At 43.5% G+C, this 27,226-nt stretch overlaps 2 protein-coding genes and 1 non-coding gene across 5 annotated transcripts in view; 2 read left to right on the plus strand and 1 right to left on the minus strand.

The window, feature by feature from the left end:
• Positions 1–14,169, minus strand: part of RAD51C (RAD51 paralog C) — a 28,758-nt gene extending 14,589 nt beyond the window's left edge. For 2 of the 3 annotated variants that reach the window (XM_033171759.1, XM_033171761.1), the window contains exons 1-6: positions 14,027–14,169; positions 10,719–10,974; positions 10,085–10,251; positions 9,566–9,699; positions 6,379–6,510; positions 2,386–2,452 (exon numbers count right to left, since the gene is read on the minus strand). In XM_033171759.1, coding sequence (XP_033027650.1) covers positions 2,386–2,452; positions 6,379–6,510; positions 9,566–9,699; positions 10,085–10,251; positions 10,719–10,974; positions 14,027–14,147 — 877 coding nt within the window. In that variant the 5' untranslated portion in view covers positions 14,148–14,169. The remainder of the gene's footprint in view (positions 1–2,385; positions 2,453–6,378; positions 6,511–9,565; positions 9,700–10,084; positions 10,252–10,718; positions 10,975–14,026) is intronic. The other variant, XM_033171760.1, reaches the window with a different exon arrangement.
• Positions 14,170–23,225: 9,056 nt separating this feature from the next.
• The window catches only part of TEX14 (testis expressed 14, intercellular bridge forming factor), a 29,508-nt gene continuing 25,507 nt past the window's right edge, over positions 23,226–27,226 (plus strand). The window contains exons 1-2 of the mRNA XM_033171951.1: positions 23,226–23,326; positions 24,009–24,142. Coding sequence (XP_033027842.1) covers positions 23,241–23,326; positions 24,009–24,142 — 220 coding nt within the window. The 5' untranslated portion in view covers positions 23,226–23,240. The remainder of the gene's footprint in view (positions 23,327–24,008; positions 24,143–27,226) is intronic.
• LOC117060429 lies at positions 26,986–27,203 on the plus strand. The gene has a single exon (XR_004427988.1). It is a non-coding gene; the product is annotated as a small nucleolar RNA U3 (small nucleolar RNA).

Consider the following 27,226-nt stretch of genomic DNA (forward strand, 5'->3'; position numbering starts at 1 on the left):
AACGCCCCCTCCCCGACCCCAATAATCAAGGGAATCATTACGTGATTCACAGACACTGAAGGAATGCTTTGCTTTCAATTGCAAGAAGAATTGTATTATTATTATTTTAAGAAGAAGAAGTCTGGTATTCAGTTTTCATTATAAAGCTGCAGAGCACCTGGCTTTTAAGTCAGGATTTTATACCCATTTGGAAAATGGATTTGGACCAGTTCTAACCAGAGCAATATGACTTGGTTAAGATCACCAGGGAGACCTGGCATCTGATGAAGTTGGCGATGGCTGCCACAGACTGTTAATACGAAACGTTTTCCTGGCAGCAGCCATGCCCGTGCATCATAGACTTTGGAATGTGGACTTCCGAGCCCCACAATAATTATGTGGTGGTGGTGGTGAATGGACTTGGGGTGGGGGAGGGGACTTTATTGAGCATTTATCCAGATTTGTTTGCAGGGAAATTAGACGGTGCTTGCTACCTAATGAGCATTTACTCCACAATTTCTTTGTGGGGAGGTTAGATGACATTGCATCAAAGCAAGCTTCCCTATCACTTTCCTTATTGCAAGATGTCAGGTATTTTCAGGAAAACAGAATTTACCAGTATGTGGCGGAATCCTGACAGGAAACAGTAGCAGCGTAGAAGCAGCTGCTATGTTTTCTCATGGAACTGTCAACCAAGTAAAGAATTCTAGCTGATATAACTAATCTAACAGCAGGCGATGGACTTATTAAACTTAAGAATGTACATAGTACCCAAATCTCAACACAAGAGTTTTTTGAGGCTGAAGACCAAAGATTCCACTAATTATCTCCTAAAACCTGAAATCGAGGGCATGATTTTAAGGAAAGTACAGTAATTTAACACAACCTTAAGCAAACAAGCCTACTCTTTGAAATGTCTTGGGAATAGGTAGTGCTGTAGGGAGAGAAGAGCATTTATCCATCTCTGATTTTGCATCTTTGTTTATGGGCTTGTGGAATAAAATCCTTTAATTTCTCTATTTTCTGGCTTTTGGTAGAAACCTGTGCTCGGTTAACAACTATCTTTTTAAACACAGTGTCTCATACTTTGTGACTATAAGTACACAAATGAGTGACATTTGCTTCGCTCTCCAAAACTTGGGGCTTCTACACTCTAGACAGTTGTACAGAATGTATTACAAAGGACGAGACACAATGAAAGAACACATTCAAATTTCCTGTGTGTGCCTGCCTCTAATTTGAATTGCCCAGGTTCATATCCTTACAAGCACATCTTGATGCTGAACATTATTTAATTAAAAAAGAAAAGAATAAGCCAGAGGAGAACCTAATTAAAAACGTTACCGATCATCTCTGAAAACAGTGTCAATTAAAAATCAAAACAAAAGCATGCTCCTTGAGGGCCCTCAAAAGGCCTTTATTTCAGTTCACAGTGAGTTTATTCACAGTGAGTTGAGAGCTATGTTGTTCATGTTGATATGAGCTGGTTTCATACCAGCATGAACAAAGCAAGCTTTCCTGAAACTGTGCATAAGAACAGCACAAGCTGCTTTATACCAGGCCAAACTTATTACCCATTTAGCCCAGTATTGTGTATCCTGGCTGGCAATGCATCTCCAAGGTCACAGGCAGTAGCCGCTAATATCCACTGAGACTGGCAGGACAGAAAGCAGGGAGCCCAACAGGTGGAGACAGCCAGAAAGAGGCAAAGTCAACTACTTTCATCCCCATCCTCCTTGTTCCTGCTGAGTTTCAAGAGCAACACTGAGACTGAGGAGGAGGAGGGGAAAACTGACAGCCAGGGCTGGTTGGAATTAAGAGGACAGGTGGAAAGTTGCTGAAGGCAAGATTGAGGCTGGTGGGGCAGCGCCCCATTGATCCCAATTATCATTATTATTTTATTATCATCTGTTAATTTATATACCTCTTACATGGTAAAATGGCTTCTAAACAGTTTACAAGTATATAATCCACTGGTCTCAGGCAGGGAGGTTTTTGCTGAAGTGTCCTCAATTTCAACTTTCTTTTGTTTTCTGAAGGATGCCCCAAAGCCAGTCAGTTTTTTTCTTGCTAGGATACTCCCCCAGGGATACCTTTGCTCTGAGAATGCCCAATATTAACTGAGGAGACTGCAGTTAAAGGTACCAGTTTCCAGGACCACAGCAGCACATACCGGTATTTGTGCCAGTTGGTGCAATCACAGCACTTGGCCCAGAGAATCAGAAGCTATAACCATGGAGCTCCTGGTTTGTATAGGACATTCTCTGTGCGAAGTTATCTTCAGAGAGAATCACCGGGGAAACAAGATTGGCTGTCACAGTTCTTTTGTTCATGGTGCTTGAAAGAAAAACCCGGTCTGTATAAAGCAGAAAAAGCATCCTTCAACTTGCAGTATAAAACACTTACCCAAGGCAGGTACCAAAGAGGAATGGCCATGTTCAAGTCTTGTCGTCATTTGATTGGTCAACACAACCTGGAGCGAAAAGCAGTTGGGGGTGAAGAGGGAGAAAAACCACATCAAATATGGTTAACACACACTGGGGGGAACACACTGGGACTTGTGGCTGAACTCCCAACGAGGGATGGGAGAGAATTACGATTCATATTATTGAAAATAACATCCAAAATTCAGTATGTTCAGCAAAATGACTTTGCAAATACTCGCACATTAGGCAAAATCGCATACAAAACCGTATGTATACAAGATATTACGCGAAATTTGCACTAAGGTCACATTCACGCCATACATTTCAAAGACTACAATACCACTTTAAATAGCTGAAGAATTCTGGGAGTTGTAGTTTAAGGGTGATGAGAGTTGTTAGGCAATCCCTATTCCCCCCACAGAGCTACATTTCCCAGAGGGACTCTAGGAAATGTAGCTCTGTGCAAGGAATAGGGGCCTCCTAACAATGCTGAACTCTAGAATTTGAGATCACAAGATCTAACCACCAATTTAGATGTCCTTTTAAAAAGGAACTTAGACAGATGCATGTAGGATAAGACCATCAGTGGATGCAAAGAACAGAAGAAAACCTGCTGGATGAGGCCAATGGCTCATCTAGTCCAGCATCCTGTCCTCACAATGGCCAACCAGATGGGAAACCTTCAAGTGTGACCCAGGCATAAGCATGAAGCAAGCACAAGAATGGCCTCCCCTCCTGTGGTTTCTAGCAACTAGTATTTAGAAGCATTTACTGCCTCCAACCATGGAGGCAGAGCATAGCCACTGAGAGCCTTATCCTCCATGAACTGGGCCCAAGCATCTTTTAAAGCCATCCAAATTGCTGGCCACCATCTGTGGGAGCGAGTTACTAGTCATGATGGCAATAGACTGCCTCCAACATCAGAGGCAGCATGCTTCCAAGCAGCTACTGCTTGCTATGTCCAGTGTGGTCTCACCACTGGTTTGGGAAGTGGTGAGCGCACTGTCAAGCCACGATCCGTATCTATCCTGTTGTTTCTTATGGAATGCTGTGTTTTGAGCATTCCTCCGCCGGCAACCAGTTTTGATCCAAATTGAGAAAAAGAGCAGCCTAGCCACATTTTAAACTGGTAATATATACACAGCCCAAGAGTTGGAAAGCGCTATTGCCCTCAGGTCCTGCTTGTGAGCTTCCCAGAGGCATCTTCATGAAAACAGGATGTTGCACAATATATCCCTTTGGTCCGATCCAGTGGGGCTCTTTTTATGATATACTTCCTTCCCGACATTATCTGAGTAGCGGGGTTTATTTTTAGTAGTGCGGCAATAAAAAAGAAATCCCAGCGTGCTCACAGAATTGCAGCTTGAGGAGGAGCAAAGAGTTACCTAGAGACAGAGAGGAGAGGCAGACGAGCACCATTCCAGAACTTGCGTAAGCTTCGTTCCTGAACAATCCCTTTCTACATGGCAGCGTTTTAAAAAAGCCCACCTATAAATAGGCTATGCAGCTCATGCCTGCCCTCAGCTGGCACAAAGCTGGCCCTGTCTGCAACACCTCTAAGTGGAGGTCAAAGGGTGCAACAACAAAGGAATTCTGCAAGGCAGGATGCTAAGGATTTTCTCCCGCAGACAGCTCCTCCCCCGCAAGCAAGCAAAGTGGCTTTTCTCTGAGTGACCAGCTGCAAGTCTTTTCGTGAAGGCCAGGGGTTAATTTTCTTTGAACATAATTATCAGTGGAAGGCAGGAAACTCTTTAACCCGCTTTTGAAATATGTGGGCGTTTGCTGTGGGTGGAGGAAGAAGATCCACCCACACATTTTCTCCTGAGCTTTGAAATTGGCTGTTACCAGTGTTTGAAAGGACAGGAGGCGGCTGTTACAAACCAGAGCCTTTCAGTGATATGGGATTTCGGGGGGGTGGGGGTGGGAATTCCTCCGCAAATGAGGGTAGTTTGAATCAGAAAATATTCGGTTTGCATAGAAAAACCTCCTCAAGCCCCCAGAGCAGGGATGAGAAACCTGTGGCCTTCCAAATGCTACAGCTCTCATCACCCGACCCCTGGTAATTGCTGGCTGCTGGGAGAAGAAGTCCAAGAGCATGTCGGCAAAGTTTTTGTGGCTTGGGCCGGTTCACGGTCCCGCAGACGCCGCGGTGGGCTGGAGTGTGCACGCACGCACGCAAACGCTATTTCGGGCACTCCTTCCAGCGCAGAGGCGGCATGTGCAGCTTCCCATTGGCTTCAGGAGCTTCCTGCAGCCAATGGGAAGCCGGCCAGCATTGTGGAAGGCGGTCCCCGCTCTGCTCTGTGCCGGTTTAGAGCCGACCAAGTGGGCGGCGGGAGTCCATGGGCCGGTTAAACCACCCTCATGGTTCGCTTGTGGCCCATGGGCCTTAGGTTGCTGACCCCCCAAGTTTCTCTTCCTTGCTCTAGAGCAGGGGTGGAGGGAGCTTTATGGTATGGTTTTTCTCTTCTGGGGAAACATCTGGGTGGGAGGGAGGCAACATGCCAGTGGCAGATGTGGGGCCAGAGGCATTGGTGGGCAAAGCAGTACATGAACGTGTTTACCTTTGTACGTAGGTTAGTTTCTTCACAATCTCAAACAACTCCCTATCCTTCTTCCAGAGAAGCAAGACACATTATCAGAGTTCAAGCACACATTCCAACCAAGGAAGAACACTCATGGAGGTTGCAAAGTATGAGCTTGGAGAGCCCCAAGTGCCAAGAAGAGGGGTTTGGAAGGTCACATTCAGCCCCACAACCTGAGGTTCCTCCAATCCTGCCCTACAGAGTGATCTCATTTAGCTTGTTATTTTACTTTTATTTATCATTAATGGAGCTAAAAACTTTGAAACTGACAAGTTTGCCTAACTTACATCATTGTTATTAACGAACTTCTGAAATGGGTAGATTTCAACAGGGGGGGAAATAAAAGCTCTGGAAAACTTTCCATCTCACATCACTGGAGCTTTCCTAGTTGCCATGACTCAGCAGTGAAAAGTCCCTGTCCAGGGCAGTCTGCCCGTTATCTGTCTTGCTAACTTTCAGAAAGCAGATCAATGGCAATTATTATTTCAGAGTGCTTTCAAATAAAGTAGATGGAATTTTAATCAGCAGAATCAGTGTCTTTGATTCTTGTCTTGGGGCATTTTATTGATGTTGGGGATTGTATTTAAGTTCTTGCTGTTTTATTGTTCAGCGTAATGTGAGCCACTCACAGAAAGCAGAGTAGAAAAGCAATAAAATTTATTTGATAGATTTATATCCAAAATAGAACACACGGCGTAATACAGCACCAATAAAATGTCATGATCATAATAAAACAATTTTTTAAACCAACACATGAAACAAACAACAAACCAGATGAAAACGAAATAAAGGAATGAATAAAAACTATGTTATGAAAAACCCACATCCAACAGTGATTAAACTCTGTAGAACTGCAGAGCAGATATGTGTGAGACACACAAAAGTGTATAAAGACAGAACCATCATTGTTGGAAGAATTTCCTCCCCCTTATTTATTGTCAAAAATGATAAGGATTGGAAGGATGAACACCAACCACTTATCCACCAGTGGTTGGGAGATCTCATTGTCCTATGTACACTTGAATGCGTGACTTATCCATTTTATTTAGATTCCTCTTTGGACTGCATATTAAGATATATGTTTAAACCAGGATTGATGGAATTTTTTATTGTATTTTTCAGCTGGCATTTTTTTGTTTTTTTATGATTACTACCCCAATTATTTTTGCTTCCTTCAAGCATGGATTCTGGTACCCAGTTTAGAATTTAGTGTTCTAGGAATCTCAACACTCCATTTTAAAAGAAGGGTGCCCCTTCAGTTTTATTCTGCAGCCAACTCTTGCGCAGCAGTTTAAACCACATTTCATTCAGTGCTTAGTAACCTGTATGTTGCAAAACAACATTTATGATTGCCCCCACCTCATAAAACAACAACAACAACAACTCACAGCTAGTGTGTGATCATTTGCAATACTGATCAGCTGCTGGGCCAGGCCGTTCAAGAGCCGTGTTCGCAGTGAGAGATCCTCAATGTCATGGCGGAAAGGGAAGGCAACTCCATCAATCACAACCAATCGTACCTAACAGCAGGATATAAAACACAGCAAGCTGCTATTCACAGAAATCAGTGTCAGGGAAGCATATGAGCCACCTCTGCACATTTATTTATTTATAAAAAATAAATAGATAAGATAAGATAAGATAAGAGATTGAAGTGGCCCTTAATAAACAAGGGGGAAAAATTAGTATTTATAGGTGCACACTTTCGGCATGTAGGATAGGAGGGAGAGGTGCTCTTGTGTTCAGGCCATGCTTGAGGGTTCCCCACAGGTATCTGGATGGCCCCTATCAGAATTAGATGCTGAACTGGATGTGCTGTCGGCCTGATCCAGCAGGCTCTTCTTATGTTCTTACTACTCCCAGCACCCTTAACAAACCACAGTTCCCAGGATTCTTGGGTGTTTGTGTGTGCTTTAAACGTAAGACATGTATACAGAAAAAGGTAATACAAGACTAGATGGGCCAATAAACTGAGCCAGTATAAGGCAGCTTCCTATGTTCCACAACATCTGTCTTTTAAAGGCTTCACCAGAATCTGACTTTATGTTTCAAACTTCTCTACGCAATTGTAAATCGTACAGGCTAAAAACCTCCTCTCTTTCGAACAAAAGCCAAGTTTTCCATGATGATATAAATGCATCTCCCCCCCTCCACCCCCGTTTGTGCAATAAACCTACAGGCACTCCAACAACAAATGCACACATTAAAATACATCCTATGCTGTGGAGCCTCTTACCTCCCTTCTGGATATTTGCTTTTGCCTAACTGATTCATTCATAATTCTGAAGGAAGTCAGCTAGAATTGCTCAGGGCTCAATGCGATCACCACGCTTAATTATGATTTAATTTATTAGCATTCCTTTGCAATTGCCACTTGTGCTGCAAAAATTCTTCACCCACCACAAGTAAGCCAGTCCTGCTGTGCATTTACCAGCTCAGCTGCCTGGGAATATTCAACTTCCAAGACAAGCATACCTAGAACAGCCTGTGCTTGCTCCACATAAAAGGGAGATTGGATAATCAAATTATGACATAGAAATCGTTTTCTCAACCCTCCCTGGGGTAGCAAAAAGCCCTAAAGCCAAAGTGCCTTGTACCATGTCAGACCACTGATCTATCTAGCTCAATGTTGTTTATACCACTGACCTTCAACTAGTGGGTAGGGACCCATTACTGGGTCACAGCCTGATCCAAGGTGGGTCACAACAACAGTACTATCATCATGCAATTATATGGTAGATTAAGAAATAGGTCCCCAAATGTTTGTTTGAGTTAAGGTGGGACCTGGATCTGCAAAGTTTGAAGACTGCTGCTTCACAGTGGCTGGCAGCAGGTGCTCCTTGTTTTATTAACTCTCTGACACTTTTGGTACGTTCGAAGAATGCTTCCAACAGAATGCAGAAAATTGCTTCATGGTTCCCCACAGCACCGCGTGCTGCAGGTTTAACACATATCAACCTCCAAGCTATTTTCCACTGATGTGTAGAGTCAATAGACACAAGGACGGGACTGTGTCCTTTAATAGCTGCTGCTGTTCTGCCCAGTGATAAGAGAATATTCCAAGCTTATCACTTCTCCAGAGAGGATAGCAATAAAAACAAACCCCAAACGCACACATAATTACACAGACTACCATTCCCTTCTCTCCCCCCCACCCTCACCCAAGCCTATATATACAACATTAAAGTCTCACATCAAATATAGCTGATCTGTAGAAGACTTTATGATCTGAAAATAGATTAGATGTGTGGAGTTTTAACCCAAGAAACTATTTAATAACTACACAGACCACCACCACACAATATACATACATAGTTTATCTAACTTAGAACACACACCGGCTACAGTACAGTCATACCTCGGGTTACGGCCACTTCAGGTTGTGCGTTTTCGGGTTGCGCACCGCGCCGAATCCGGAAGTACTGGAATGGGTTACTTCTGGGTTCGGCGCTTCACGCATGTGCAGAAGCACTAAATCGCACTTCACACTTGTGCAGAAGCGGCAAATTGCAACCCGTGTGTGCACAGACGCGGTGCTGCGGGTTACAGACGCTGCAGGTTGCGAACGCGCCTCCTGCCCGGATCGCATTCACAACCCGAGTGTCCACAGTAGTAGTGATGGTGGTGGTGGTGGTGATAGAGAGGCCATGGTTATGCCAAGCCTCTGGCACAATGGAGAGAAGTAGCAGGCATAGAAAAAGCTGGTGTCAAGTGGTCCAGAAACTTCTGGTCTAGGCAACACGCTTTCGTTATTTTTATTTAAAATATTTATATTCCCGCACCTCTTAACTATGCTGATTCATGATGTGGCTAACAAATACAAAATCTTCAAGCAAACACAGGTTGAGGCTAAACATAGTTTGTTCCAAAGAGAGAAGGGAAGGTTAGTGTGCAAGAATTCACAGGTAAGAGGGGAAGAGAAAGCAGGTGAGCCCACAACAGAATGGGAGAAGTGTGCAAGCGTGAAAAGATTAGGCAACATCGCATCTGCCTTGTGTCGTATCTGTGTTTAACCCCATTAACATCAGTGGGTTTAAGCATGCCTAACTCAGTTTAAGTAAATTAAGCTTTAAGTAAACTTGGTGTGGTAGGCAAGGAAATAAATGGGGGGCCCCTCCAGATTAATTACTTTTTTGCAGGCATGTTATTGACGCAATAATAATGCATTGGTGGTGATTTTATACTGTCATGCTTTCCCAATGTTACTGCATTATTGCCGTCTGGAGGGGCACCCTTGTGCTACAGTGCAACAGAAGTATGACAAATTGGAACACTGTAGCATGACATGTTATAGAATTTCAGCAGTAAGTTGCAGGAAACAAAGAGTATGCCTGTCCCCAAACTTTTCCAGGCACAAGTAACACTGAAAGCAGCATCCTGTATGCCCACCCCAAATCACGAGCGCCAATAATCATGAATGCACAATCAAAAAGGACACCTAGAGTATAATACACAAACTGACCTCAATCCAGTCAAACTAGCAATGCAGCCCAGATCAAATGAATCAGAGACAACAAGTAACTCCCCCTCACACACACTATATTTTTTTCGCTCTCACTTGCAGGATCTCCCTACCTTTGGATGCCCAGTAAGGAAATCTGGGAGGAGGTGCACCTGTGCCAGCAGCTCCACATAGTCATGGCAACGGAAGTAAAAGATATGAGAAAGAATGTTTTCAAGGGAGAAAGTCTCCAGTGCTGTTTGATGGTCTGAAGGAAGTAAGAATCTATGTTGAACACATTTGTAAAACCATGACATTCGTTCCCCAGCCTGTCCCTTACACTTAGAGATAGCTATGTAGAGCAAGGCATGTGGAGCAACTTAATTCCTGGCTGTGGAAGACAACAAAACAAGACATTCTCAGTGTAGTGGCAGAAGATATCTAGGCAGAGGGCAAGGTAATGTTCCCCACCGAGTAATAAAAAAAGCTGTTGCAAGGCAACTTGTAACAGCTCATGACTTGTAGGCTGTGGCCTACAAGCCATGAGGGCCAGATAAAGATGCCTGGAGGGCTTCATGTGGTCTCCAGACCTGATGTTACATCCCCCCCCCCGCCCGGCAAGCCTTAGGTGAGCATATAGCTTGATAATAAACCTTCTTCCGGGTGTGTTTCAGCAATAAGCCGGCAATGCTCAACACAGGCAGCTGCCATATCTGCAACCCGGTCTACCATAAAGCTCCCTTCGGTGTCTATGAAAACAGCTTCTCCGTCAAGCCCTCCGAAGCATTCTGGAATCTGCACATCCACAACTAGTTGCATGCTGAGAAAGAGGACATAAAGGAATGGTCACAGGGAGAAAGATAGTTAAAGATCAATAAATAAGGGTTACTAAAACACACACCCCAGCTGGCGAAATCTCTCCCCACCCCGCTCTTCTGGCAGAGAGAGTGGGAGAACCCAGACACTACAAAGGGATTTATGCAATGTGGAATGGGCAACTGGGCATTGTGTCAGCCTATGAAAACCTGCAGGTTTAGAAAACACCCACCGTGAGCACTAAGTACTGAACGTGTTTGCTTACCTAATTGGAAGCAAGTTCCGCTGAAACAAATGGGAGCAACAGGTGAAGATGCACTTCCACTGATCTATGGAATCTTCTGAGCAAGATCCATCAAGGCCAAAATGAAGAGCTACCATGACCATAGTCTACCCCTCTCCCCAGACTATAGTGAATCATGAGAAGTGCAGAAAAGGCTTTTAAATGTAAGTTTTGGCAGCAGTTCTTACCATAGTTGTGTTTTGCCGACTCCTGGCACTCCGCAGATCTCTGTGATTTTTGTCAGCTGAATGCCCCCTCCCAGGATACCATCCAGTTCAGAGCAAAAGGTTATAATGAAACCGTGAGCTTGCTCCTCTTCCAGAAGTTCAAGGGCTGTGTACTTCTTGGCTGGTGCCAACCCCACAGTGTTTGCTCCAACGCCATGTCGTTCCTGTTTGATCACTTGCAGAATTTCTAAGGCCTCCTGTTTTGAAATCCCAACTTCTGGGGGGGAAACAAAATACAGTAGACTTTAATTTTTTGAAAAGCAAAGGACAGTAAGGGAAGGGTCGTAGCTCAGTAGAGGACATCTACTTAGGATGATGACAGTCCCAGGTTCAACCTCTGGCATCTCCAACTAGGGCTGGAAAAAGACTCCTGTCTGAAACCTTGGAGGACTGCTGCCAGTCAGTGTACACAATATTGAGTTATGTGGACCGATGGTCTGAGACAATAGAAGGCAATTTATAATGCATTCTGCTAACTACAGTAATACTGTTCATAATTTTGCCACTGACAGTTACTGGGCAAATCAAAGTAGTGAATTAAAATGGTTCCCTTCTTTTCCTATGTGCAAATACCCTGAAGTTAACGTTGAAAGGTTTGACTGACTGAAAACATAATATTTTGCTGAAGGTTTATTACTTTTTTAAAAAAAGTTATTGTGATTCTTTAATGGTGATGTTTAACTGCATTTGACTGACTGCATCTAATATATTTTCTAATGCATCTTTTATGTTCTATTGCAAAAGCACAAGTTACAAATTACTTACTAAGGGGGGTGGGGAACTCACCAAAATAAAAATATCCCCATTTGTAATACATTTTGGCAAGTGTTTTGATTACATACATTTTCTTTTTTCAGTCTGTAATTTTAGGCATTTGCACATTATCCAAATAAATGCAATGCATTACAAAAATAACTAGAGGACTGGAAATCAGAGTACAGTATCTACGGTATTTCTGAAGTGCAATGTAATAGTGACATCTAGTGGTTATGAACACCAAGTGACAAATTAACAGTGCAATCTAATTCATCCTATCTCCTCAGAAGCAGGCCCCACTGAGTTAAATGGGTTTTGCTCACAGGATAAACTGTCTAAACTAGGAATACATCAGTATTATTAAATTTATATTCCACTTTTCCTTCAAGGAGTTCAAGGTATTATACACAGCTCTCTCCTTTCCGTTTTACCTTCGTAATAACCCTGTGAGGTAGGTTAGGCTGAGAGATTGTCCCAAGGTCACCCAGAGCGCTTTTCTGCAGTAACTCCCGGGTTTTTTTTATTGAATTTATATATCGCCCTATACCTGGAGGTCTCAGGGCGGTTCACAGAAAATGTTTGTGGAATGCTGTCCCCAGGGAGGCTTGCCTGGCACCTTCACCACTTATCTTTAGGCACCAGGCAAAAACTTTTCTCTATACCCAGGGCTTTAACTATCCGCTTAAAGAAGTGAGTGTGATGTTTTAAATGTATTTCTTTTTCCTCTTGGTTTTAATGTATATAGGTGGGCTTTATCGCCTGTTTGTTTGTTTGTTTATTTGTTGGTTTGGATTGCCCTGATCAAGATAATGTGACCAACAAATATAACAACAACAACAACAACAACAACAACAACAACAACAACAATACAGTAATGGAGATTTGAACCCAGGCCTCCCAGGTATTAGTCCAAAACTATAACCACAACTACACAACTTTGGTTCAATGCACAAAATGCAGAGTTCCTGAATAGTATTTCTGTCTGTATACAAAAAGAACACCAGCTGCTTCCTTTCAAGCCAACAACTTGTTTTCAGTGGGATCCTGCATTTCAACGTGATCCTGCTGCAGGTTTGCTCAGAAGTCCCGCCAAGTTCAATGTCGTGTATTTACTCCCCCTGTAAATTAGGAGTTTAGGATTCCTGTACAGCCTTAATGAATTGATCAAAGTTTTTGTTAGTGGCTCAACCAAGAATTAGGCTTAGAAAAAACCTTCCAAGGTCCCTACCATCTTTCCATGTTGGCAAGATCAGTTTTTAAAGCCTCAATAGGGCAGAACGAGATACCTTTCTGACACAACAAAAAGCTTTGTGTATTATTTTTTTTAAATTACGACTTCTGAGAGCATATAAGGACATATCTATTATATAGGGAATAATAATGGATACCACAAAGCTTTTTTTTAAAAAAAAAAAACCAAACAAAACAAAACCCTTAATACTTTTATTACCATATTTAATAATGCTTTTCAAGTCTTTGTGTGGTTATTGTTTGTGTTATGTATACATACCACAGTGTTGTTGTTTTTTAAAATTAAGATTTGGAAAGCATTAACACCACACAAAGCTGTTAACAAACACATGGAGAGTGCTATTAAATAGATCACCGATATCACACAAAGCTTTTTTAATTAACACTTGAGAAATCTTTACTGTACTACTAATCAACAATGGGAGCTATCAATTGCTAGCCACACTCCTGAGCAGATCCAACGGTATCACCCCAAAGCCCTTTGATTTTAATGAGTTCTAACTCAAAATTACTAACACTGGATATCCAGCCACTGACATCAACGGGTCTACTATTAATTATAACTAAAGGCAGGTATCAAATATTGGCATCCATAGCTCTACTCCTGGCAGTGGCGAGTGGATCGGCAGGCAACTGATTTCAATAGGTCTACTCTTCATTATGATTCAAAGCGGACATCAAAGAACTGGTTCCAATAGGCCTACTCTCAACTATGACTCAGGCTGGGATATATTATCACGTTATCGTTTTTTATTATGAGGAACAGGGCCAGATTTAGGTTAGATGAGGCCCTAACCTACAGAAGGTAATGGGGCCCTTTATATGTCCAGCTTTCCTTTGTCAACAACAAATTGCCACTGTTTCTTGTGTTGAAGATATGCTATATGGCAATTTATGGACCCAATAGGTATCTAAAGCCATTTGCACATAACAAAACACGTACAGCGTAGGAGCCTACACAACACCAAACACTGTTGCTGTATGTAGGTTTTATTTTATTTGTTTTTCATCTTATATTTTGGAAATGTACATCCAAGTTTTTTTCCCCTTTAATTTTTTTGAGGCCCTAAACTATGGCTTGTTTAGCTTATACGTAAATCCTGGAGGAGCATTAGTGAGGAGAGGGCGCCTGGCACCTAAACCGAGACAAGGCTGGCTGAGGGGCGAATTAAAAAATTGGCGGGAAGCGTTTGCGCGGGAAAATGTCTTTCTCCTCAGTGACGGCGTTTTCGCTGCCGCCGCCGCCGCCTCGTCGTCGGTACCTTTGCTGAGCTGACAGGGTCCGACCTCGATCACTTCTTGGGCTGTCTGGAAGCCGGCAGCCACTAACTTCTCCCGGAGACTCGGCGGCAAAGGGAAGCTGCCCACGTCCCTCTGCTCCATGATGATGATGGAGGAGGAGGAGGAGGAAGAGGCGGTCCTCCATTCCTCTCAGCCCGGCCCCCTTTTTTGAGCGGCATTTTTCTCCTCCCACAGGGGAAGAAGAAGTACTGTACAGTAGTCGCTTCTGAGAAGAGAGAACCACAGGATTGCAATCCCGCTGCCTTACTTACTTTTTGGCAGTATTATATATCTCATTGAGGTCAATGGGGCTTGCTCCTGGGGAGCCGTGTATTATACATTCGCAACCCTGCGCCCGCTGAACAGGGCAGGAAATCCCATTTGATTCAATGGGGGTTACTGCTGAGGAGAAACTGGAGTTGCTACCCTGGCGCCCGCTTGCACTGGGAGTAAATCCCATTTAAGACATATGTTTACCACCCTGCAGCCTGCACCATCTTAAAAAGGCAGTAAATCTCATTTGATTCAGTAGGGTTTACTTCTGAGGAGGCAAATCTGGAGCTGCGACCCTGACACCCACTAACATAGTAAATCCCATTTAATTCATAGGGTTGCAACCCTGTGCCCACTTAACATGGCAGTATATCCTATTTATTTCAATGGGGGTTACTGCTGAGGAGCCACATAGGGTTGTGGCCCTGTTACCTACTTAGGAGTAAATCCCATTTAATTCAACAGGGCTTCCGAGAAACATAGGATTTCAGTCCTTTGCCCAAATACACTGCCATAAACCCCATCAAATACACTGGATGTTACTTCTGAGGAGAAATGCACCCCAATGCACACTTGTAAGGAGAAAATCCCCTTCATGGATCACTGCCTTGTCGTGGCGAAGGGGCTTGAATTACTCAGGCAAGCTATGGACAGGTCATAGCGGAGAGTTTGGACCAAACGTGATCCACCTGGAGAAGGAACTGGCAAGCCGCTCCAGTATCCCTGCCAAGAAAACTCCATGGACAAAGACAACAGGCATATAAAAGATATGACGCTGGAAGATGAGCCCCTCAGGTCGGAAGGCGTCCAACTTGCTACTGGGGAAGAGCGGAGGACAAGTACAAGTAGATCCAGAGCTGATGAAGCGGCTGGGCCAAAGCCGAAAGGACGCTCAGTTGCGGATATGCCTGGAAGCGAAAGGAAAGTCCAATGCTGTAAAGAAAAGTATTGCATAGGAACCTGGAATGTAAGAACCATGAACCTTGGTAAGCTGGATGTGGTAAAAAATGAGATGGCAAGAATAAACATTGACATCCTAGGCATCAGTGAACTAAAATGGACAGGAATGGGCGAATTCAGTTCGGATGACTATCATATCTACTACTGTGGGCAGGAATCCCGTAAAAGAAATGGAGTGGCCCTCATAGTCAACAAAAGAGTGGCGAAAGCTGTACTGGGATGCAACTTCAAAAATGATAGAATGATCTCGATACGAATCCAAGGCAGTCCTTTTAACATCACAGTAATCCAAGTTTATGCACCAACTACCAGTGCTGAAGAAACCGAAATTGATCAATTCTATGAAGACTTACAACACCTTATAGAAATGACACCAAAGAAGGATGTTCTTCTCATTATAGGGGATTGGAATGCTAAAGTAGGAAGTCAAGAGATAAAAGGAACAACTGGCAAGTTTGGCCTTGGAGATCAAAATGAAGCAGGGCAAAGGCTAATAGAGTTCTGTCAAGAGAACAAGCTGGTCATCACAAACACTCTTTTCCAACAACACAAGAGACGACTCTACACATGGACATCACCAGATGGGCAACATCGAAATCAGATTGATTATATTCTCTGCAGCCAAAGATGGAGAAGCTCTATACACTCAGCAAAAACAAGACCTGGAGCTGACTGTGGCTCAGATCATCAGCTTCTTATAGCAAAATTCCAGCTTAAACTGAAGAAAGTAGGAAAAACCACTGGGCCAGTAAGATTCAATCTAAATCAAATTCCTTATGAATACACAGTTGAAGTGAAGAACAGGTTCAAGGATTTAGATTTGGTGGATAGAGTACCTGAAGAACTGTGGATGGAGGCTCGTAACATTATACAGGAGACAGCAACGAAAACCATCCCAATGAAAAAGAAATGCAAGAAAGCAAAGTGGCTGACCAATGAGGCCTTACAAATAGCGGGGGAGAGAAGACAAGCAAAATGCGAAGGAGATAGTGAAAGATACAGGAAATTGAATGCAGATTTCCAAAGACTAGCAAGGAGAGACAAGAGGGCCTTTCTAAACGAGCAATGCAAAGAAATAGAGGAAAATAACAGAATGGGAAAAACCAGAGATTTATTCAAGAAAATTGGAGATATGAAAGGAACATTTCGTACAAGGATTACCACAATTAAGGGCAAAAGTGGAAAGGACCTAACAGAAGCAGAAGACATCAAGAAGAGGTGGCAAGAATACACAGAGGAATTATACCAGAAAGATATGGAGGTCTCATACACCCCAGGAAATGTGGTTGCTGACCTTGAGCCAGACATCCTGGAGAGTGAAGTCAAATGGGCCTTAGAAAGCCTTGCTAACAACAAGGCCAGTGGAAGTGATGATATTCCAGCTGAACTATTTAAAATTTTAAAAGAGGATGCTGTTAAGGTGCTGCACTCAATATGCCAGCAAGTTTGGAAAACTCAGCAGTGGCCAGAGGATTGGAGAAGATCAGTCTACATCCCAATCCCAAAGAAGGGCAGTGCCAAAGAATGCTCCAACTACCGCACAATTGCACTCATTTCACACGCTAGCAAGGTTATGCTTAAAATTCTACAAGGCAGGCTTAAGCAGTATGTGGACCGAGAACTCCCAGAAGTGCAAGCTGGATTTCGAAGGGGCAGAGGAACCAGAGACCAAATTGCAAACATGCGCTGGATTATGGAGAAAGCCAGAGAGTTCCAGAAAAACATCTACTTCTGCTTCATTGATTATGCAAAAGCATTTGACTGTGTCGACCACAGCAAACTATGGCAAGTTCTTAAAGAAATGGGAGTGCCGGATCACCTCATTTGCCTCCTGAGAAATCTCTATGTGGGACAAGAAGCTACAGTTAGAACTGGATATGGAACAACTGATTGGTTCAAAATTGGGAAAGGAGTACGACAAGGCTGTATATTGTCTCCCTGCTTATTTAACTTATATGCAGAATACATCATGCGAAAGGCTGGACTGGATGAATCCCCAACCGGAATTAAGATTGCCGGAAAAAATATCAACAACCTCAGATATGCTGATGATACTACCTTGATGGCAGAAAGTGAGGAAGAATTGAAGAACCTTTTAATGAGGGTGAAAGAAGAGAGCGCAAAATATGGTCTGAAGCTCAACATCAAAAAAACTAAGATCATGGCCACTGGTCCCATCACCTCCTGGCAAATAGAAGGGGAAGAAATGGAGGCAGTGAGAGATTTCACTTTCTTGGGTTCCATGATCACTGCAGATGGTGACAGCAGTCACGAAATCAGAAGACGCCTGCTTCTTGGGAGAAAAGCAATGACAAACCTAGACAGCATCTTAAAAAGCAAAGACATCACCTTGCCGACAAAAGTCCGTATAGTTAAAGCTATGGTTTTCCCAGTAGTAATGTACGGAAGTGAGAGCTGGACCATAAAGAAGGCTGATCGCCGTAGAATTGATGCTTTTGAATTATGGTGCTGGAGGAGACTCTTGAGAGTCCCGTGGACTGCAAGAAGATCAAACCTATCCATTCTCAAAGAAATCAGCCCTGAGTACTCACTAGAAGGACAGATCCTGAAGTTGAGGCTCCAGTACTTTGGCCACCTCATGAGAAGAGAAGAATCCCTAGAAAAGACCCTGATGTTGGGAAAGATGGAGGGCACAAGGAGAAGGGGACGACAGAGGATGAGATGGTTGGACAGTGTTCTTGAAGCTACTAACATGAGTTTGGCCAAACTGCGAGAGGCAGTGAAGGATAGGCGTGCCTGGCGTACTCTGGTCCATGGGGTCACGAAGAGTCGGACACGACTGAACGACTGAACAACAACAACAAAGGAGAAAATCCCATTAAATTCAATGGGGCTTCTGAAGAGACACACTTAGGATTTCTACCCTTTGCTCAATTACATGGGCATAAACCCCATTTAGTTCAAAGGATCTTAATTCTGAGTATAGGATTGTGCTGCACAGTGGCAATGCTGGTACATGGCAATTGTTGTTGTTGTTGTTCAGTCGTTCAGTCGTGTCCGACTCTTCGTGACCCCATGGACCAGAGCACGCCAGGCACGCCTATCCTCCACTGCCTCCCGCAGTCTGGCCAAACTCATGCCAGTAGCTTCGAGAATACTGTCCAACCATCTCATCCTTTGTCGTCCCCTTCTCCTTGTGCCCTCCATCTTTCCCAACATCAGGGTCTTTTCCAGGGAGTCTTCTCTTCTCATGAGGTGGCCAAAGTACTGGAGCCTCAACTTCAGGATCTGTCTTTCTAGTGAGCACTCAGGGCCGATTTCCTTGAGAATGGATAGGTTTGATCTTCTTGCAGTCCATGGGACTCTCAAGAGTCTCCTCCAGCACCATAATTCAAAAGCATCAATTCTTCGGCGATCAGCCTTCTTGATGGTCCAGCTCTCACTTCCGTACATTACTACTGGGAAAACCATAGCTTTAACTATACGGACCTTTGTTGGCAAGGTGATGTCTTTGCTTTTTAAGATGCTGTCTAGGTTTGTCATTGCTTTTCTCCCAAGAAGCAGGCGTCTTTTAATTTCGTGACTGCTGTCACCATCTGCAGTGATCATGGAACCCAAGAAAGTGAAATCTCTCACTGCCTCCATTTCTTCCCCTTCTATTTGCCAGGAGGTGATGGGACCAGTGGCCATGATCTTAGTTTTTTTGATGTTGAGCTTCAGACCATATTTTGCGCTTTCCTCTTTCACCCTCATTAAAAGGTTCTTCAATTCCTCCTCACTTTCTGCCATCAAGGTTGTATCATCAGCATATCTGAGGTTGTTGATATTTTTTCCGGCAATCTTAATTCCGGTTTTGGATTCATCCAGCCCAGCCTTTCGCATGATGAATTCTGCATATAAGTTAAATAAGCAGGGAGACAATATACAGCCTTGTCGTACTCCTTTCCCAATTTTGAACCAATCAGTTATTCCATATCCAGTTCTAACTGTAGCTTCTTGTCCCACATACAGATTTCTCAGGAGACGGATGAGGTGATCAGGCACTCCCATTTCTTTAAGAGCTTTCCATAGTTTGCTGTGGTCGACACAGTCAAATGCTTTTGCGTAGTCAATGAAGCAGAAGTAGATGTTTTTCTGGAACTCTCTAGCTTTCTCCATAATCCAGCGCATGTTTGCAATTTGGTCTCTGGTTCCTCTGCCCCTTCGAAATCCAGCTTGCACTTCTGGGAGTTCTCGGTCCACGTACTGCTTAAGCCTGCCTTGTAGAATTTTAAGCATAACCTTGCTAGCGTGTGAAATGAGTGCAATTGTGCGGTAGTTAGAGCATTCTTTGGCACTGCCCTTCTTTGGGATTGGGATGTAAACTGATCTTCTCCAATCCTCTGGCCACTGCTGAGTTTTCCAAACTTGTTGGCATATTGAGTGTAGCACCTTAACAGCATCATCTTTTAGGATTTTAAATAGTTCAGCTGGAATATCATCACTTCCACTGGCCTTGTTGTTAGCAAGGCTTTCTAAGGCCCATTTGACTTCACTCTCCAGGATGTCTGGCTCAAGGTCAGCAACCACACTACCTGGGGTGTATGAGACCTCTATATCTTTCTGGTATAGTTCCTCTGTGTATTCTTGCCACCTCTTCTTGATGTCTTCTGCTTCTGTTAGGTCCTTTCCACTTTTGTCCTTAATTGTGGTAATCTTTGTACGAAATGTTCCTTTCATATCTCCAATTTTCTTGAACAGATCTCTGGTTTTTCCCATTCTGTTATTTTCCTCTATTTCTTGGCATTGCTCGTTTAGAAAGGCCCTCTTGTCTCTCCTTGCTATTCTTTGGAAATCTGCATTCAATTTCCTGTATCTTTCACTATCTCCCTCGCATTTTGCTTGCCTTCTCTCCCCCGCTATTTTTAAGGCCTCATTGGACAGCCACTTTGCTTTCTTGCATTTCTTTTTCATTGGGATGGTTTTCGTTGCTGCCTCCTGTATAATGTTACGAGCCTCCATCCACAGTTCTTCAGGCACTCTATCCACCAAATCTAAGTCCTTAAACCTGTTTTTCACTTCAACTGTGTATTCATAAGGAATTTGATTTAGATTGTATCTTACTGGCCCAGTGGTTTTTCCTACTTTCTTCAGTTTAAGCTGGAATTTTGCTATAAGAAGCTGATGATCAGAGCCACAGTCAGCTCCAGGTCTTGTTTTTGCTGAGTGTATAGAGCTTCTCCATCTTTGGCTGCAGAGAATATAGTCAATCTGATTTCGATGTTGCCCATCTGGTGATGTCCATGTGTAGAGTCGTCTCTTGTGTTGTTGGAAAAGAGTGTTTGTGATGACCAGCTTGTTCTCTTGACAGAACTCTATTAGCCTTTGCCCTGCTTCATTTTGAACTCCAAGGCCAAACTTGCCAGTTGTTCCTTTTATCTCTTGACTCCCTACTTTAGCATTCCAATCCCCTATAATGAGAAGAACATCCTTCTTTGGTGTCATTTCTATAAGGTGTTGTAAGTCTTCATAGAATTGGTCAATTTCAGTTTCTTCAGCACTGGAAGTTGGTGCATAAACTTGGATTACTGTGATGTTAAAAGGACTGCCTTGGATTCGTATCGAGATCAATCTATCATTTTTGAAATTGCATCCCAGTACAGCTTTCGCCACTCTTTTGTTGACTATGAGGGCCACTCCATTTCTTTTACGGGATTCCTGCCCGCTGTAGTAGATATGATAGTCATCTGAACTGAATTCGCCCGTTCCCGTCCATTTCAGTTCACTGATGCCTAGGATGTCAATGTTTATTCTTGCCATCTCATTTTTGACCACATCCAGCTTACCAAGGTTCATGGTTCTTACATTCCAGGTTCCTATGCAATACTTTTCTTTACAGCATTGGACTTTCCTTTCGCTTCCAGGCATATCCACAACTGAGCGTCCTTTCGGCTTTGGCCCAGCCGCTTCATCAGCTCTGAATCTACTTGTACTTGTCCTCCGCTCTTCCCCAGTAGCATGTTGGACGCCTTCCGACCTGAGGGGCTCATCTTCCAGCGTCATATCTTTTATATGCCTGTTGTCTTTGTCCATGGAGTTTTCTTGGCAGGGATACTGGAGTGGGTTGCCAGTTCCTCCTCCAGGTGGATCACGTTTGGTCCAAACTCTCCACTATGACCTGTCCATCTTGGGTGGCCCTGCACGGCATAGCTCATAGCTTCCCTGAGTAATTCAAGCCCCTTCGCCACGACAAGGCAGTGATCCATGAAGGGGGGTACATGGCAATATGCCCCACTGAACTCAATAGGACTTATTTATGACCCATATAGGTTTCAGGTACACAAAATTTCCTGGCTTGGCTATTCCCTGCACTTGTTGAGACTGTAGTCATGCCTATTTGGGCCTCATTGATTTATTCAATTTGATCTACTCTTAGACCCACTTAGTTATTTCTGCAATATTCTCTTATTTTTAACCCTGTGCTTTTTGGGTTGCCTAAAATTCCTCTGCAATCAGCAAATGACATGATGAATACAGGATTCTGGGGTTGGGGTATTAATAATAACTTAGAGCAGGGGTAGTCAACCTTTTTATACCTACCGCCCACTAATGCATCTTTTTTTATGGTAAACTTTCCTTACCACCCACCAGTGCTCTATGGAAGGAGGATTCAGCTTGTGCCGTCAACCCCCCTATCGCCCACCTAGAATCCTGAGACGCCCACTAGTTGGCGGTAGGGACCAGGTTGACAACCCCTGACTTAGAGGAACGGATCCCCTCCCAGGGTAATCTTATTTGAAATCAGGATCATATGTATGATTGGCTTCTTTATGGAAAAGAAGATCCCTGCTGCTAGACTAAGCAGCCATCTAGTTTAGTTTCCTATTTCCAACAGCAGTCAGCCAAACTGATGACTCTGGAAGGTATTGAGAGGTAGACTGCCCCTGAATCTGAATGGCTAGCCTAAATAACAATTGCAAGACATCCTTTCACCTGTCCACTTCCTAAGAATTAATCCAAAGCACCAAAATAGGTGCAAAAATTGAGACCTGGGCCTCTAGCTGCACACACGTTGGGCATTTTTTAATTGTAACCCAATTAGAATGCATAAATATTGCACACAGATGGAATAATATAACGCACACTGAATTTAATGATTATACAAAGTGAAATTACTTCTAGCATTTACTGTAACTTATTTAAGGTACCGGTACATAAATATCACACACATCTGCACAGTTCATGAATATTGCACAGCACAGCTGTGCAATCTTATATTCCAACCCACTCAGGGTGCATAAATATTAACCACTCACACAGTGCATGAATACCACCCCCTCCGTGCAGTCATGCAATCTTTATTATAAACCAGTCAGGGTGCATAAATGTTACACGGTGATGAATGTTGCACACAGGAATGCAATGTAGCATAATTAGAATGCATAAATCTTACAACTCCTGCAGTCTTTACTTGTAAACCACTTGAGCGCATGCAATCTTGTGCACAAAACGATGCATGAATATTACAACACAGCCATGCAATCTTTGCTGTAACCCAATTAGGATGCATGAGTGTGTGTGTGTGTCTCTCACACACAACTCCAGCAATCTCTCATTTTGTAGCCCAGTTTAAGGTGCACAAATCTCTCTCACGCGCGCATTTTCGTGCAACCTTCATTGCTAGCTCTGGGTGCATAAACATTTCTGAGCGCCCTCGCGCAGGCAGGCGCATGCACGTTGAATCCCACGAAAGGAACGCGCTCCCCAGAGCCGCTAACGGATGAAGACCTCGACGGTTGGCAAAAGGGGTGGGCAGGTGGGTTTCACGGTCTGGGAAACGGGCGGGAAAGGATAATTTAGGAGGGGGAGGCAGGTGTCGTTATAGCAAGAAAGGAGTTGGGGGGTGGGCAGCAGTAGCTTGGATCTTGTCGGGAGAGATATTAGGAGTGAGGCCCGAGTGAGAGACGCAGACAAAATGGGGAAAGGGGAAAACGCAACTGGCCTTTGGATCATTTGCGGTGCATGCTTGGATCCACATCCAAAAGTGCGGAAATAGCAGCCCTTGTTGCAATCCTAAACGCATTTGCTTTGTTCCACGGAAATCAGTGGTATGTCATGCTTTATTAAAAAGCATAATTGAGGGTGGCTGTATGCGTGAAGGTGACTTGGAAGAGTGGATTGTGCCCCCGCAGCAAAAATAAAAAATTCCCCTATTAAATGCGAAAAAACACACCCCTTTACCCTGGTCATTGACACCTTTGGTAAGCGTTTTCATGGCCCACGCTATTCCTGGCGGTTGTGCTCCGTTTTTTTTTAACTCTTGTTAATTCTGAATGTTAAATTGTGGTAACCTGACCTTGGACGGGTAATGAATGTGATAATACGTAAAATGGATGCAGTCCGAATTTACTCTTTAGCAAGGAGCGTTAACGCGGGATTCAAAGTTAGTCTTGAAGTGGGGCGCACCTCCCTGTACATGACTGCCTTCACACATCTCCTAAAAGTCAAATTGTTGTTTATTTCCTAGGCTGGGAGAGACTCCTGCCTGAAACCCTGGAGAGCTGCTGCCAGTCAGTGTAGAAACTATTGCGTTAGATGAACCATTTGTTTGGGTATAAGGCCACTTCCTAGATTCCTGTTACTCCAGCAGGACATTGGGTTTGCAGCCTTAAAAAGAACACGTGTGTGTGTGTGTGTGTGTGTGTGGATGGGATAATGTTAGTGGAGGACCCCCCCCCCCGCCAAATGAAACCTCTCCTGAACTATCTTTCTTTTTTTGTGGGGACCAAGGACAATGGCCCATTTACTCCCTGTCCCCTGTCCAGTGAAACTGGGGACGTTGAAAAGTGAATCTCTTGAAGCTCGTTTGCATGAATATGTGAAGCAAGGCAATCACGTGAAAGTGAAGAAACTTCTGAAAAAAGGTAAGGGCTGGTGTTGGAGGTGGGGGGAGAGGTATCCTTCGGAGTAGGACTTTGCGGGAGGAAGTTCACCCCCCCCAACTCTGGAGAGTGAACAGAAGCAGCCCCCACGCCGCCCCTGTTTCAGCAGAATGAGGGGGGAGCCTCTGCTATCCCGCACAAAGACCAGCCCTGCCTTACCACATGTTAAGCATGAGGCTTTTGATCTTAGGGTGGTGGGTTCGAGCCCCATGTTGGGCAAAAGATTCCTGCATTGCAGGGGGTTGGACTAGATGACCCCAGTGGACCCTTTCAACTTGACAATTCTATGATTTTAAGTGTTGCAGTACACTATTATTATTTGTATGTTTGTTTATTTATTTATTTATTTATTCATTGCATTTTCCCCTGACAGTGACTCAAGGTGGCTTCAAGTAGGTAGTCGTGTTGGTTTACCGTAGTCAAAATAAATTAAAACAATTCTTTAAAAAGAGTTTAAAACACTCTTCTTAAAAACCTAAAAAACCCCTTAAAAGAATCAAGTCTTCAAAAAAGTTATATGATCTAAGAAAGTCTTTAAAAGAATCCTTCCAAAAGAATTAAAAAATTATAATGAAGCACCTTAGAGACCATCTGAGTAGTTTTAGGCATAAGCTTTCATATGCATGCACACTTCTTCAGGTACACTCAAACAGAAGTCATCAGACTTACATATAATGAGAGGGAGGGGAGGGAATGGGTGATTAGCTAATAGGTATGGTAAGTCTGTTAGTGCCTGTTAATGACAGTTGGTCCCACAAGAACAAGAAAAAGCAAGAGATTTTTAATGGGACAATATGTAGATGACCAAGAATAGTTTTAGCCTGTGTAATGGGATAAGAATCCAATATCGCTGTTCAGACCAGGTCTCTCCATAGTTTGCAGTTTAGTGATAAGTTGTAATTCAGCAACTTCTCTTTCAAGTCTATTTCTGAAATTCTTTTGTAATAAGACAGCCAAAGGATAAATGGACATAAATCTGACATCAGGAATCAGAAGACAGATAAACCAGTAGGAGAACACTTCAATCTCCCAGGACATTCAATACAAGATCTCAAAGTGGCTGTCTTATTACAAAAGAATTTCAGAAATAGACTTGAAAGAGAGGTTGCTGGATTACAACTTATCACTAAACTGAAAACTATGGAGAGACCTGCTCTGAACAGCGATATTGGATTCTCTAAGGAATGGGTAGGCAAACTAAGGCCTGGGGGCCAGATCTGCCCCAATCACCTTCTAAATCTGGCCTGCGGACGGTCCGGGAATCAGCGCGTTTTTACATGAGTAGAATGTGTCCTTTTATTTAAAATGCATCTCTGGGTTATTTGTGGGGCATAGGAATTCGTTCATTTTTTTCTTTTCAAAATATAGTTTGGCCCCCCACAAGGTCTGAGGGACAGTGAACCGGCCCCCTGCTGAAAAAGTTTGCTGACCCCTGAGTCTAAGGTGCTACATTATAATTTTTAAATTCTTTTGGAAGGGTTCTTTTAAAGACTTTCTTAGATCATATAACTTTTTTGAAGACTTGATTCTTTTAAGGGAGTTTTTAGGTTTCTAAGAAGTGTGTTTTAAACTCTTTTTAAAGAATTGTTTTAATTTATTTTGACTCAAGGTGGCTTATTATGGCTAAAATATAGGGGGGGAAACAATAATTAAAAAACAATTTAACATGAGACATGTTAAACCATACAGATTGTTACAATAAAAACACCACAGCGCCACTTCTTTCCTTAAAAGCAGCCTGTTAGAATAAGAAAGTCTTCGCCTAATTTCTCTAGAAAGGGAGTTTCAAAGTCTGAGAGCAGCTACCGAGAAGGCCCTCCTGTGTCTACCAAGCATGCCTGTGAGGATGGCTGGACCAAGAGAAGGGCCATGTAAAATTCTAAATTACTGGTATCATCTAAATATTCTCCCTGCCATTAAGACTGGTAGTTTAGAGGCTAAATTAAACGACCCAGTTGCACCACTGAGACACCTTCTATCCCTTTACATTTTTAGTTGTGAGGACTGCATGGGTTTGGTTGCCAGCTTATAAATAATTGGAATCCCCCCCCCCCAGGGTAGGATTTTTTTTCCCTGCTTGGCAGGGGGTTGGACTGGATGGCCCTTGTGGTCTCTTCCAACTCTATGATTCTAGTATTTATTATGTATTAAAATAAACAATATGGTAACTCCCTCTGTGCTCCTCCAGCCTGATTAGGGTGAGGGCTCAGGGTGTGGTGTGAAAAAGACACCGATTGTGCTGCCTCTCTCTTTGCAGCATTGATCTATAACAGCACTACTTCTTTTAAATCTTGCTGCATTTTCACTTTCTCTGTGGTGCTTTGTAATGAAATTAAGGTTTGTCCTAGGTGGATTGAATATACGAATGCCTAGGTAATGGGTTATAGGAATATATAGAGAATCATTAGCTGTAATTACAAAAGGGAATCTTTGGAGGAATAATCTACCTCAAAAAATGTAGGTACAGTACTGAGGATATTGCAAAGTGGAATAATAACCTTTACACCAAGGGTTAAAGAACTGCAGCGTGGTCGGGCGTCACAGGGGGCTGGAGATATGCAAAATAGGAGGCGTGGCCCCGCGTCCTTCTTCCAAGGGGTTTTGCTGGGAATATACTTGAAACTCGGTAATTTCGCTCTGAATGGAGCCACAGCGGCGGACATGGGCGGGAATAGCAGCCTTGCTACCTCCGGGTGCAACATTTGGGGGAGAGGGTCAGGGACGTGGGCGGGGAGGGGGAAGGAACCGAGCGGAGGCTGTTGCCTTACCGTGACATGGAAAGCGGAGAGCCGCCGCCTGGCTTTTGAAGCGCGGAGTGCAGAGTTAAGACTATACTTTCAGGGATCATTTCTATAGTTTGTAACTAGAGAAGTGTACTCGAAAGTGGTCGGCCAAGCGAACCACGAGGAGGAGTCGAAGTGTTCTCTTCTGAGCGCGAAGCGAGCAGGCAGTGTTGCATTTTGCAGCTGCTGCCTGTTATTGATGACCGTTCCGCTTCCTTTTCATTAAGGAGGTTGGAGGGAGAGAACACAGACTGAGTGGCTTGTTTCCTTTTTAAGAATTGTT

The sequence above is a fragment of the Lacerta agilis genome, chromosome 15, assembly GCF_009819535.1.
Source record: "Lacerta agilis isolate rLacAgi1 chromosome 15, rLacAgi1.pri, whole genome shotgun sequence".
NCBI classification, from domain to species: domain Eukaryota; kingdom Metazoa; phylum Chordata; class Lepidosauria; order Squamata; family Lacertidae; genus Lacerta; species Lacerta agilis.